The sequence below is a fragment of the Ammodytes marinus genome (genome assembly GCF_949987685.1).
Source record: "Ammodytes marinus genome assembly, chromosome: 5".
NCBI classification, from domain to species: domain Eukaryota; kingdom Metazoa; phylum Chordata; class Actinopteri; order Uranoscopiformes; family Ammodytidae; genus Ammodytes; species Ammodytes marinus.
In genome coordinates, this window is record NC_137234.1 from 13,914,704 (window position 1) to 13,926,472 (window position 11,769).

At 40.4% G+C, this 11,769-nt stretch overlaps 3 protein-coding genes across 4 annotated transcripts; 2 read left to right on the top strand and 1 right to left on the bottom strand.

Annotated features, from left to right (window-relative positions):
• The first annotated feature begins 131 nt into the window (after positions 1-131).
• cd151 (CD151 molecule) lies at positions 132-5,214 on the top strand. Of its 2 annotated transcripts, XM_080027291.1 has the most exons (9): positions 135-267; positions 1,286-1,370; positions 1,973-2,164; positions 2,857-2,931; positions 3,347-3,367; positions 3,687-3,791; positions 4,277-4,432; positions 4,528-4,614; positions 4,756-5,214. In XM_080027291.1, exons 2-9 carry the CDS (start codon positions 1,287-1,289, stop codon positions 4,813-4,815), a joined length of 780 nt encoding a protein of 259 aa, XP_079883417.1. In that variant the 5' UTR covers positions 135-267; position 1,286; the 3' UTR covers positions 4,816-5,214. The 2 variants fall into 2 exon arrangements, with proteins under 2 accessions (XP_079883416.1, XP_079883417.1); XM_080027290.1 differs by lacking the exon at positions 3,347-3,367 and having other exon boundaries at positions 132-267.
• A 113-nt stretch (positions 5,215-5,327) lies between these two features.
• gatd1 (glutamine amidotransferase class 1 domain containing 1) lies at positions 5,328-7,196 on the top strand. Its single transcript, XM_080028378.1, has 7 exons — positions 5,328-5,472; positions 5,624-5,700; positions 6,267-6,372; positions 6,489-6,596; positions 6,681-6,772; positions 6,871-6,964; positions 7,059-7,196. Exons 1-7 carry the CDS (start codon positions 5,424-5,426, stop codon positions 7,172-7,174), a joined length of 642 nt encoding a protein of 213 aa, XP_079884504.1. The 5' UTR covers positions 5,328-5,423; the 3' UTR covers positions 7,175-7,196.
• Positions 7,197-7,843: 647 nt separating this feature from the next.
• On the bottom strand, positions 7,844-11,699 carry chid1 (chitinase domain containing 1). The gene is made up of 12 exons (XM_080028377.1): positions 11,289-11,699; positions 10,998-11,141; positions 10,157-10,289; positions 9,984-10,028; positions 9,786-9,892; positions 9,630-9,691; positions 9,436-9,525; positions 9,246-9,344; positions 8,969-9,118; positions 8,211-8,291; positions 8,085-8,127; positions 7,844-7,983 (listed from the first exon to the last, which is right to left on the bottom strand). The coding sequence occupies exons 1-12, from the start codon at positions 11,394-11,396 to the stop codon at positions 7,885-7,887; spliced, it is 1,161 nt and encodes a 386-aa protein (XP_079884503.1). The 5' UTR covers positions 11,397-11,699; the 3' UTR covers positions 7,844-7,884.
• Positions 11,700-11,769: the final 70 nt, after the last annotated feature.

Here is an 11,769-nt window from a genome sequence, read left to right on the forward strand (position 1 = left end):
TTACAGTTGTTTTAGTGCCAGTAGATCTCATATGTGTGAGAAACCAGCTGGGGGCAGCCGTGTCCTCTGTGCAGCCTGTTGTGCCTATAAAGCGGACAGAGGCTCAGAGCGCTGGTGGGAGGCTCGTTTCTGTGAGTGTCAACGGAGAACATACACTGTTGCAGTTAACCTTCAAAGACAGCAGCACATTGACACCGGGGTTGGTGGGGTCCAGGAAGACGTTACCCCGATAATCTACATCCTTCTGGGCCCACCATCTAAAATCAGGTAGGAGTATTTTAGTCTCTGCTGAAAGGGAGAACAGTTTTTCCATGACACAATGAGTTAAAAATAACTCTGATTCTGACCGTTGGGAAATTTTGTTTTGCTGGACAATCACTTTTACGCATGGGAGTATTTTGTCTCAGTTTTTTCTGTCACGTGTGTTAAATATATTACTGTTTTTTTTTATTACTCTAAAGTTTATATCCCTTTGCTTTTTTTTATTATTTGTCTTTCTTCGATTATAATGACAGATGTTCAATGATACCTCAAATATAAAATCATCATCTTTTATTTTGCCCGGAGTCACAACTTATCCTAAACTTGATGGTTCAGAAAAAAGGAAAGCTGAGTTCAGGTACAAACAAAAACAAACAGATTAATTCATGAAGGGAATAGTTAAAAGTCAGCAGCATGTCATCAGAGTGTGTGGAGATCAGGTTAGGTTACTGGGATTGGAAGGGACGTATATATATCTGTCGGCTAGATGACATGTGATACAAGCAGTTAAGGCTGTTTTCCCACAACATATTTGATTTCATGTCTTAGCTCTCCACACGTTATAGCAACCTTTTTTTCTGCAGGTTTGAAAATGCCCTGCATTTAATTTTTATTGCACTGTTTGCTGTTGCACAAAGTTGATATGTACATAGAGGCTTAAAAAAGATAACACATTGTCACCTTTTCACACCAAAATTGGAACAAAAGCAGGCTGAAAGAGGAAATTACTCTGACCGGTCTCAATCAGATATAGGACTAATAGGCTTTGGCTCACATCCACGCTAGTATTAAGATAGCAAATTGTGTGATAATAATCTTCACCATATTGTGGAATCAGTTTCAAAGGGTATGACCTGCTCTCTGAACATCTTGTGTTCATTCTCCAGATTCAGCTGTGCTATCAAATCTTATTTCTGTTATTTCTGTCTGAGTTATTTCTGTAAGTGTTTTTTATGTAGTAATGCTATCCCTGTGTGTACAACCACGTTCAGAGTACTACCATGTATTTTGGTTTTTATTTCAGAATGGAACCCCAACGTGAAAAAACAAACACCTGTGGGACCATTTGTCTGAAGTATCTACTTTTTCTCTTTAACATTCTTTTTTGGGTGAGTTAACACAGAAGTGTCAAGATTGTCTCTAAGTTTAGGACCGCAAAACTCTCTGTTAGGGGCTCCATTGTATACTATCATAGTATAATAACATTAGTAGTCATGATGATAGTTTCTCACAGTTGATGGAAAAACTAAATATTTTTTATGTATATTCTATTAAAATATGCATTATTATTCTCCATATTGTTGATATGAAGTTCATGCACAATTTTAATTTAGTGTTTTCAATTTACCAAGTTATGAAGGAACACAAAAGGAGGGAACAAACGTTCACATTTCCTCATACGTCTCAGTTTTTACTTTCTTAACCATCATTTCCTTGACTTAATGTTTTAAAGGTGGATTGAATTGGTTCTTGTATAACTAACTCTGTGTGTTTCCACCCAGATATAAAACCATGATTTATGGGCTTCAGATAACAAAAACTAAATTAGCTGAGAGTCTCTTTAGGCTGACAGTAGAATAACAAGGCGTTGTCTTGTTTGCATCACTGTCACATTTTAGAAGCTGTGCTAAAACCGCAAAAAAAAAAAAAAAAAAAAATCTTGATATGAGCATCTGGTTTGAATATGGCTGACATCTGCACATGCTTTCAGCTGGCAGGAGGGGCCGTGCTGGCAGTGGGAGTTTGGACTCTGGTGGAAAAGAGCGACTACATCGGTTTACTGAACTCCGGCTTGTACTCTGCCTCGGCGTACATCCTGATTGCTGCTGGGGCCATTGTGATAGTGACCGGGATAATCGGATGCTGTGCCACTCTGAAAGAGATGAAAAGTCTTTTGATTGTGGTGGGTTCAATCACACAAAAGACTGCCCTGTTATACCTTGCTTGTTTCAATTCACTCCACTTAAGCATTAACCCCATTTAATTATGAGGAATCAGACACCATCGAAAGACACTCTCAAGTTCCTGTTTACACACAACCACCCACCCGCACGCACACGCACACACACACACACACACACACACACACATACACAGAACCTGGTCTGGGTCTACGTGTGCTGAGAGTTAATCCTTGGTGACCTTCTGCCTTGCCTGCAGACTCATTGTGTCAGATGAGCATGGCTGTCAGATTATAACAGACAAAGTCAAGCAGAGTGTGTCTTTAAGAGTTTAGATTTAGAGCGTGGCTCATGCCAGAGGAATGAAGGGCATCACAAGCGGCTGCACACAGACAGACAGACAGACAGACAGACAGACACACACACACACACACACACACACAGCAGTGAGAGGATGTGATACAGAAGCACTGGATAAGCTCTGTGACACTATGACATTTTCCCTGCAACCTTTCAAATGAATAACTTCCTTTCCCACAGTTCAACCAGTTATTCTCCGGAGTATTTTGGTTTTACACTCATGCACATAAATGCTAATTTCATATTTTTAACAGAAATGTACTGACATACCCTTGGAAAAAGGCTGTTTAACAGTCGTGTCATTGTTTTTTTTCATGTCTCTCTCTCTTTACAGTATCTGGTCTTGTTGCTATGTATTTTCCTGCTGGAAGTCATTGCTGGCATGCTGGCCTACATTAACTACCGAGAGGTGACGCATTTTACCTTCTGTTTGTGTAAATGTAACCAAAGCCTACTGACGAATATTAATCTAACATAATTACATTTTCAAGTTGTTGTGCGGTGTGACTTGATGTCCACTAAATACCATGTTGTTTAAATCTCATTAGTGCTTCAAACACAAATCTTAATATTTATTTTCTTTCTGCATGTATTGGATACATGTTTTTGACCCTCCACTCTCCCTCAATGTGAATTCAAACTCCATTGCTTGTTCCCCGTCATTTCTATTTATATGTTTTACCACCTATGAAATGCCTCAGTTGAGGCCCTCTCTCTGTTGTGAAAATTTTTCTCTGCATGCCTCTCTGTGCATGTTCTTCATTTGTTCTTCCTTTTCCATACTTTTCACACCTTTCTCTCTTCCCCCTTTTCTCTCGCTGCAGTGTTTCCCTTTCTGCCATCAGGTAATCTGTTTCCATTTTATACCAAACTGTTTCTTTTTAACAGGTTGATATAAAATGGCGTTGTTTTCGCTCTTTTGTACTTGGTATGTCAAGCAACAAAACTATTTTCATTTGCAAAATTCATACAAGGAATGCTCCTGTGGGGTCAAGGGAGATATATGAGCTCATATGTTTTGAGTTATGTCCAGGCATTGCACAGGTACAGAGGAATGTTACAGGGAAGGAAAGAAACTTGACCAGGGGCTATTTTTATTGATGGGAGGAGATTTTTTCAGGTGACAGATTTTTTTGTTGCTGAAGTGCTTCTCCTGTCTCACAGCTGGATGATGACCTCACACAGAACCTGAAGGTGAACATGCAGCAGAAATTCCAGCAGCCAGGGGAAGAGGGTTTCACGCGGGCTGTGGACAAACTTCAGCAGGAGGTGGGGAAGTGGACTGCTTAAGAGGCAGGCAACTTGAGTCACAGACTGACACAAAGCAATACAACTTAAAGCTATAGTGCGTAACTTTTTAATGTCAGTGAATGTCCATTACATTCAAGCCATGGCCAAACAAGTGGACACAAAATTGATTAGGACTATCAGCTCCACAAAACTCTCTCTGTATGTCTCAGTAATGCAGCGTTTGATTTTACTGCAAAAAAAATTAAAATAAAAAGAACCTTGACGTACGGCAGAAGGTACAGTATAAAATCCATGCGCGATCGCTAAAGGTTTACCTCTCGTAGATGAGCAGACAAGTGTCGTTGTAACAATTCCTCAAGGGGGCGAGAGCAGTTACGCACTGTAGCTTTAGAATCTCTTCTATGTCGGTAATGATACATTTGAAATAATGCCATGCCCGTTTAAGCCTGCATGACAATAGATTCATTGTCACACACCATGACTTATCTTTGGCTCTCTCTTAGTTCATGTGTTGTGGCAGTCACAACTCCTCAGACTGGAGAGACAGCGTGTGGATCCAGGCAGAAGACAATGAGCGGCTGGTTCCTGACAGCTGCTGTAAAACTCCCATGAACCTCTGTGGCCGCAGGGACCATCCCTCCAACATCTACAAGGTGGAGGTAGGTAGAGCTGGCTATTTGGCAGTGGATTAATGATATCAATGATTTAAATGTTGACAAGATTTTAATATTTGTCTCTCTTCTCATGCTCCTAGGGAGGCTGCATCATGAAATTAGAGGAATTCATCCTCAGTCAGTTGTATATTCTTGGGGCAGTAGGCATTGGGATCGCTTTTCTACAGGTAAAGCACTAACCACTGAGCAGAATACAGGTTTATATGAACATCTATTTAAATGCTGTGAAAAGTGCCAGCATTGAACACTGTTTCTTTGTGTGCAGTGTGGAACTAACAAGTACCTTGTTTATTTGTTCTTTCTTTCAGCTTGTGGGGATGATGTTTACTTGCTGCCTTCATCAAAATTTGACAGAAGAACCAAAATGATTTTTGTCTTTCTGTAAAAGCACAAAGAGTGTCACATCAAGAATTTACACAGTTCTGGATGCTGTTAAGTTGCCAATTCAAATTATGACAACAGTGTTTGGAAACTATACAAACTAGAGAAATGGTAATGCTGCTGTGCAGCACTGTATTCATTCTGCAAAATGCCATTGCATGCTTATAATATCCTTCCTATTATGATAATCTCTGCCTGAGGGTAGGTGTGGATGGACTTGTAACCAAAAAGCACATTTTAAAGAGCATGCTGAGGCTTCATTTGCATTACGTGTTGATCTTCTTGTGTTTCTAGTTTTTTTAAATGTATTATTAGTGTTTATTCAAGTCAAAATCGAATATAAAACTAGTTTTGGTTTGTTGAAATACCAATAAAAATGTTTGCCATGTTCATTTTCCATTGAAGTTTACATGTTGTATTTTTCCCTTGCTTTGACAATTAACTTTTATTTTGAAATCTCTCGGCGGATGTTGTTGTCAGCTGACACTACTTCCTCTTTGCTTTTTTGTCGCATATTTTACCCACAATATTCGTTTTATTATTTTCAAAACTAGCTAAACGGTTTTAGTGCGGACTGAACACAAATATAAATGAAATGTCTGCGAAACCAACATGTTTAATAGTAGCGAGTGCCGCTTCTCAAGGTGGGCGCGTCAGCTTTTATTAGTTCATGTAGCTATAATCATCATTTCACGAGACAAATTGTAGCACCGACAGTTTTATAGCATACATCGAAACTGCGTTTTCTGTCGTAGATACACACTGCTCGTTTAAACTGATGTTTTGTCCCTTCAGGGGTTTCAGCAAAGTCTTTCCATCAGTCCTTCAGCCTCTGTTCCTCAGCATTTAATCTCCAGACAGCCACACCGGGGGTAAGACTGAGTAAAATCTACTTTGTTGTTGCCGCCAATTCCCCGAGCTTGAAATTTCATTATTGACGTTTGAAAACAGAAGTTCGCAAACAATCTCACCACAAGGTCCATTATGCCTCGTTTCCACCGAGCAGAGCGGATCGGCTCGGTGGCAGAAACAGATGAAGTTTGTGTCTGTGAGACGCTCAGATGTCTAATTTTACAAACGACTTTTTATCACCGTCTTCAAATGTGATCTAATGTCTGCAGTCCAGTTGAGCAGATTGACAAAAAGTCGAGATTTTGTAATAACTGTATTATTTCCATGCCATAATAAAGTGAAATTCTGTCGGACAAACATAGGCTACATGCCTTAATGACAGGGAGCCTATCTAACTGACAGGTGATTTGTATTTTTCCTACTATAAGGTTGGGACCTATATGATGAGCCACTTTACTTTGTTTTCATCTGATGGATCATCAAAATGCGATGTTACAATGTTTAAAACCCCCCTAAATAAGTAAACATTTCCATAAATGGTGTAAAAAGAGGATAGAAGAGCATTATGCATGTTTATATTTTGCAGGGGAAGCCAATAGACTTTGTTGGGGTTGATGAAAGCACTGCCAGATGGGTGCAGGACTTCAACGTGAAACCCTATGCCACACCAGCCAAACTTGAATCTATAGATGGTGAGATTATTCTTTTGATGGTCAGTTTTGGACCTTGTTTCATGTTTTTTGTTGTTGCCGTTGTTTGGACTCTGATCAGTCAAGTCATGTTGACCCCTGTCTGTCTGTCCATGCAGGGGCCCGATACCAGGCACTGCTCATCCCAGACTGCCCTGGAGCGCTGAATGACCTGGCACACAGCGGCTCTTTGCACCGGATCCTCACACACTTCATCTCTCATCAAAGTCAGTTTGAGGCTAATGTTGAAAGCAATCGGTGTGTAATCCATATTTCCGGTGTATATACCCTTTTTTTCTCTGTATGTGCAGAACCTGTTTGTGCTGTGGGTCACGGTGTGTCAGCGCTGTGTTGCGCCACTGAGGGACAGAAATGGATCTTCAGTGGCTACAGTTTAACTGGGGTAGGTCTTCTTAATCAATTAAAAATGAAGGAAATATTCACAAATAGCTCTATGTGTTGTTCAGTGTAATCAATAACAGAACTGTTTTCTGCTGAAAGCCGTCCGTGTTTGAACTGGTGCGGAGGCCGGACTTTGCCAACCTGCCCCTGGTGGTGGAAGACTTTGTGAAAGACAGCGGTGGATCTTACACAGGTGAGTTTACCTGCTGCAGAGCACAGCACACACACGGTAAAATACCTAATCAAATCAGCATTTCTGAAACCTGTTTTTCCTCTTTGTTTTCCAGCAAGTGAAGAAGATGCTCTGCACATAGTCGTAGACAGACACCTGATAACCGCTCAGAACATGCAGTCCACCTCACTTGCCGTAAATAATCTAATCCTGCTCTGTAGTCCCAAGTAGAAAAAAAAAGAAAAATCTTAACATCAACAGCATCAAATTACACACAGCTTTCCAAATTTATAATAAAGTCGTTAAACATTAATCTCAGACAACTGTTAGAAGATGCTGGGTCAGAACAGATGTTTGACCAAGCTGTAAATACAACTTGATTATCATTGTCAATGCTGTTGACGCAATCAAATGTCCAGATTTGAAAGAAATTTAATTAAATTTAAAGAAGGTAATTTGAGTGTTTCGAGTTGAGTTGAGTTGGACACATCTTCATAGCAAGCAAAACAGAGATATCTTTATTTGAACAGAAGATGTGAGTGGCACACAAAGTCAGGAGGACTCAGAAAATATATTATCACCCTTCATTTCAAACGTCATACAGCCTAATGATTATGTGCCCCTTGGTTGTTGACTGTACCTGTGTTACTGCACCCTGACTGAACTGCACAAGATGATATTATTCACAGTATCCTCAATAAAAAAAAAAGTTAAACAAAGAAACTGAAATCATGTCTGCTGCTAGAATCATTTGAAATCAACAAATCACAAATTGAACAGCTTCATGACCCGGCATTACCTCAACCCTCTCACTCGCTCAGTAATTTAAAAACACAAATAATACCTGCATGCTGCTCCTGAATTCATGTTACGGGGAAAATAGACAAAAATCCATGTGCTGATGATCCAAGGTCCACAGTCTTTACTATCAAGTCCAACACTCATAGGAGATCATAGAAATAGTCCAGTCCTTGTCCTAATTCCCATAAGGAAATTCCTGTTCCCAGTTCAGTAGCCAATGAGATCCTCAAGTAGATTGACTGTAGAAATAAAACCTCGCTTCAGTCAATACAATTGACCTGTGAATCATTTGTTTCCATATGTTAACTCATTCTTGAAATGTGGGAAAAAAAAATCTTACCTTAAGTGATGGATAGTACACCACATGCTTGACTGTATTACTTCTGAAATGAATGTAAAGAAAATTTTGTAAAAGATGCCGTCAAAAGTTTAATCCGTAATTTTTTGCCTTTCATTGAATACGTACCCCTTGTAGGTGAAGTAATGCTCTCCAGAATATTCATCCCAGAGAATTTTTGGTCTGTGTTCCCGCAAAATCTCGATGTATCTAGGGGGGGGCAGAGAATAGTTTGAAATGGTGTTAATTACCCTGAAACCTTTTTTCACAATCAGCCTTTCACCACAACTTGACATCTTTGTACAGTACAAGACAAAAAGCTTCTGCAAAAGTTAGAATAGTTTTGGTCTTTTCACATGAAAGATACTGTATCTGTATGGGTTTGTTGTGCGGAACGGGTGATGTACTCAGTTTAAAAAAAAAGTAAAAAAACAAAACAGTTGTGGGGTAGTTGCCAGGCTGCTGTAAATTAATCAGCTCTCATGGTTTTTAGCCCAAACTTTAATTGTTGCTCATTTGGTCATAAATATAGAAATAGCTATGTTTTAAAAGTTTATAAGTGAGTTAGATTTTATTTGACATGGACATCACAATTACATTGGACGGATCAGATGCATTGTTTGAGTGTTTTAGCATGCACGTGTCAGTTCTCAACACCTGTCTACAAGAAGCTTTTAAAGACAGGAAGAACATTTATAAAACAGAGGAAATTACTGAAAAAATCCAATTTACAAATATTACAGTGATAAAACAAACGTCCATTGTGATTTCAACGATGTTGAGCGCAGTCCTTGTAGCAAGTTCTCTTTTTTTTTTTTTAAACAAATAAATATTGAATTAGCCTTGAAAATAAAAGTATCCCAGCAGTAGTCCCAGCATTATCTTACCTCACTCCCAGGATCGGCTCTGTTCCCTGGCTTGCAAAATCGAGGCCATACATATTGAGGCCGAGCAGGATCTTCTCCCTCCACTGAGTGTTGGGTGCGAGCTGGAGAACACAGTCTCTCACCCAGGGCAGGGGAGCGTTCGCGCCCGGCCTATAGAAATAAACCATAGATCAATCACTAGAATAATCGTTGTGAATCCCTAATCATGTCAACAACTAAAACATTTCCATTTCCACCCCAATGACTATCTATGGACATCAACCTGTCTGTTACTCACCCAGTGCTGGAGTAGTCGTATGTCATGAAGCTGAATCCATCCACTACAGGGGCCAACTGCTCAAACTCCTCCCTGCCAAACATACCAGGCTGCCCCGTGCTGAGAATCATGGAGAAATAAAAAACAACAACAATAATAAAATGGCAGAGTAAGCATTTGTTGTTCCTGAGGGTAAACTAATTTCACTCACCTTGTCACAGCAGGTGGAATAACAAGAATGCAGTCTAATCTTTTAGCCTTCAAAATCTCGCATACGTGTTTCACAAAATGGACCAGCTCCCTGTACAGAGAAGATTTTTTACACGTCTGATTATTTGCATTTGAATTTGAATAGTGTCAGACATGGAAACGGTGGTAGGAGTCACACATACAGGAATCACTCACTTTCTTTTGTTGCCTCCCAGCTGGCTCCACAGCTCCAAGGTGAAACCATCGAAGCCTTCGGTCTGCAGAGCAACAGCTTTGTTAGATGTGCAACAAAAAAGGACAGATTGCAACAATGTCACGAGGGAGAAAAAACCTGAAACGCTCGATGGTTACCTTTGCGACATCCACCAGCTCGCCTCCCAGTTCTTCGATTTCATCTTCACTCCCCAGCACGCTCATGTAGTCCTGATATGACCAGCCATCGAACAACACCCGGGGCACTGAGGGGAAAATGCAATTAAGCCACTCAAAAGAAATGACCACACAGAAGAGTTGCATCTGAAATCGCCTCATCTGAGGACATTTACTCACCCATCCTGACTTTTTTGTTTGACTTGCGTACAGCTTTGACCCAACCTACAATGACCAAAAAAAAAAAAAAAGGAGTTCATTCCAAGTCATTTGTGGTCAGACTTTCATAACTGATACAGAGAGTAGTAAACAAAACTTTCCATTTGACTGTCAGTGGTGCGTTGGTCTACTACCTGGGTCATGATCGTGGAGTCCCGTAACGTCAAAGGTTTCGGGTCCCCTTCGACGGATCTGGAGCCACACTGGAGACACCGATGTGAGCTTTGGGCCAAACAGCTTGGCAATGTCATATCCGTGGGAATTCCACTGGAGGGTTGGAGTGAAAGTCATGACATTTGTAGATTTTTGTTGGGGCATTTTTTCTTTTACGCTTCATTAGTTGGGACAGTGAAGGTAGGAAGGAAAGGGACAAAACAACGTACACATCGAGCACTAAAGGACTGGTTCACATTTTTTAAAGTCTGAGATCATTGCTAGATTTATCAGTCACTTCAGTAGTTCCTAGTGATAGCCTCATACATTTCCAGTGGCAGAGAGGTTCACATTGGGTTACTTCATATTATGTTCACTGTGGATTAATCTTCCTGTGATTTTACTCAGGTGAGTTATTGATAACTTATCCATTCGATTCAATCTCGGAAAATATTTAAAAATGGCCATTACAAGTCTCCGCAGCCAAAAGTGGCTCTTTCAAAACAGCTTTGTTTATTTAGTATGAAATTACTTTTATTTGTTTCTTTGCAAAGAAACACACAGGGAATTCTGCAATAAAAAGACTAACTTTGGGAGACTAATTCGGCCAACTCTGAGAGTCAAGAGTTTGTTAGATACAGCTGAACTTTCAACAGTAAGAGGAATGTCGGTTTGTTCAGCCAGTTTGGCGAGGAATAATAACCACAGCCACACAGACCTCTTCAATGTTCACATGTTACTGTGAGTGTTGCAGGGACACACACTTTAAAATATCTTAGCCTGCCTTTTAACACTGTGGTAATACATGAATTTCAGACTTACAGGTGTGATATATCCAAGCACTTGTCCCTGAAATGATCCCTTGATGTTGGCACAATGTCTCTTTTCCTCCTTCACTATGTCTTTCCATTGCGGGTTTGACACAACAAGGCCTCTCTTCAGCACAGACAGCTCAACAGGAGATGTCTAAAATAGAGATCAGAGATTAATTAACATCATGACTGGACAAATGACAGGTGAAGGGCCTCTGCAGGTAAATTCAGGTCAGTCCAGTGACAGGTCACAGAGGACACACCCATTTCCAGGTTAAGCCCTGAAGTGAGTTCTACTCACCTCAGCCGAAGCTTTATGCGACGACTTCTTTCCATCAGTCTTAGAAAGTGTGGCACTGACCAGCCAGCAGCATGAGATGGCGTGCAGCAGAAATAATGTTCTTCTCATTTCCACACAAAACGACGAAAAAGCAAAAACGCGGTGAAAAGTTATAATCAGTTAAATATATATAAAAAAAATTGGTTAGCTCAGGTTTCTGCAGGTTTGCAGGGCAAGTGCTTCCTTCCTGACTGAGATACTGGGACATCAAAAACCAGCATTTCCTCCGGACGTTTCAGACGGCACAACGAGCCGGAACAGACCCGCTACTGCGCATTATTTATCACAAACAGCTTGGTTTTGTGACTGCCGAGCGGCTGAATGATTCCAGTTTAATTGACAACTTAGCTCAACGTGTTTCTTGGAGCGTCAACTTCCGCTTTGGGTGTTTTTCAAAATAATGCGTGCGCGCGTGAGAGTGTCATTGAAGAAGAAGAGGGAG

Excerpts from the sequence above, each read along its gene's own strand:
- cd151 (XM_080027291.1), top strand. The coding sequence starts at position 1,287 with ATGGAACCCCAACGTGAAAAAACAAACACCTGTGGGACCATTTGTCTG. Across the intron at positions 1,371-1,972 it reads TCTTTAACATTCTTTTTTGG|CTGGCAGGAGGGGCCGTGCT; the intron begins GTGAGTTAACAC and ends ACATGCTTTCAG. Across the intron at positions 2,932-3,346 it reads CCTACATTAACTACCGAGAG|TGTTTCCCTTTCTGCCATCA; the intron begins GTGACGCATTTT and ends CTCTCGCTGCAG.
- gatd1 (XM_080028378.1), top strand. The coding sequence starts at position 5,424 with ATGTCTGCGAAACCAACATGTTTAATAGTAGCGAGTGCCGCTTCTCAA. Across the intron at positions 6,373-6,488 it reads CAAACTTGAATCTATAGATG|GGGCCCGATACCAGGCACTG; the intron begins GTGAGATTATTC and ends CTGTCCATGCAG. Across the intron at positions 6,773-6,870 it reads GTGGCTACAGTTTAACTGGG|CCGTCCGTGTTTGAACTGGT; the intron begins GTAGGTCTTCTT and ends TTCTGCTGAAAG.
- chid1 (XM_080028377.1), bottom strand. The coding sequence starts at position 11,396 with ATGAGAAGAACATTATTTCTGCTGCACGCCATCTCATGCTGCTGGCTG. Across the intron at positions 10,290-10,997 it reads TGCTTGGATATATCACACCT|TGGAATTCCCACGGATATGA; the intron begins GTAAGTCTGAAA and ends CCAACCCTCCAG. Across the intron at positions 9,526-9,629 it reads CTGGGAGGCAACAAAAGAAA|GGAGCTGGTCCATTTTGTGA; the intron begins GTGAGTGATTCC and ends TTCTCTGTACAG.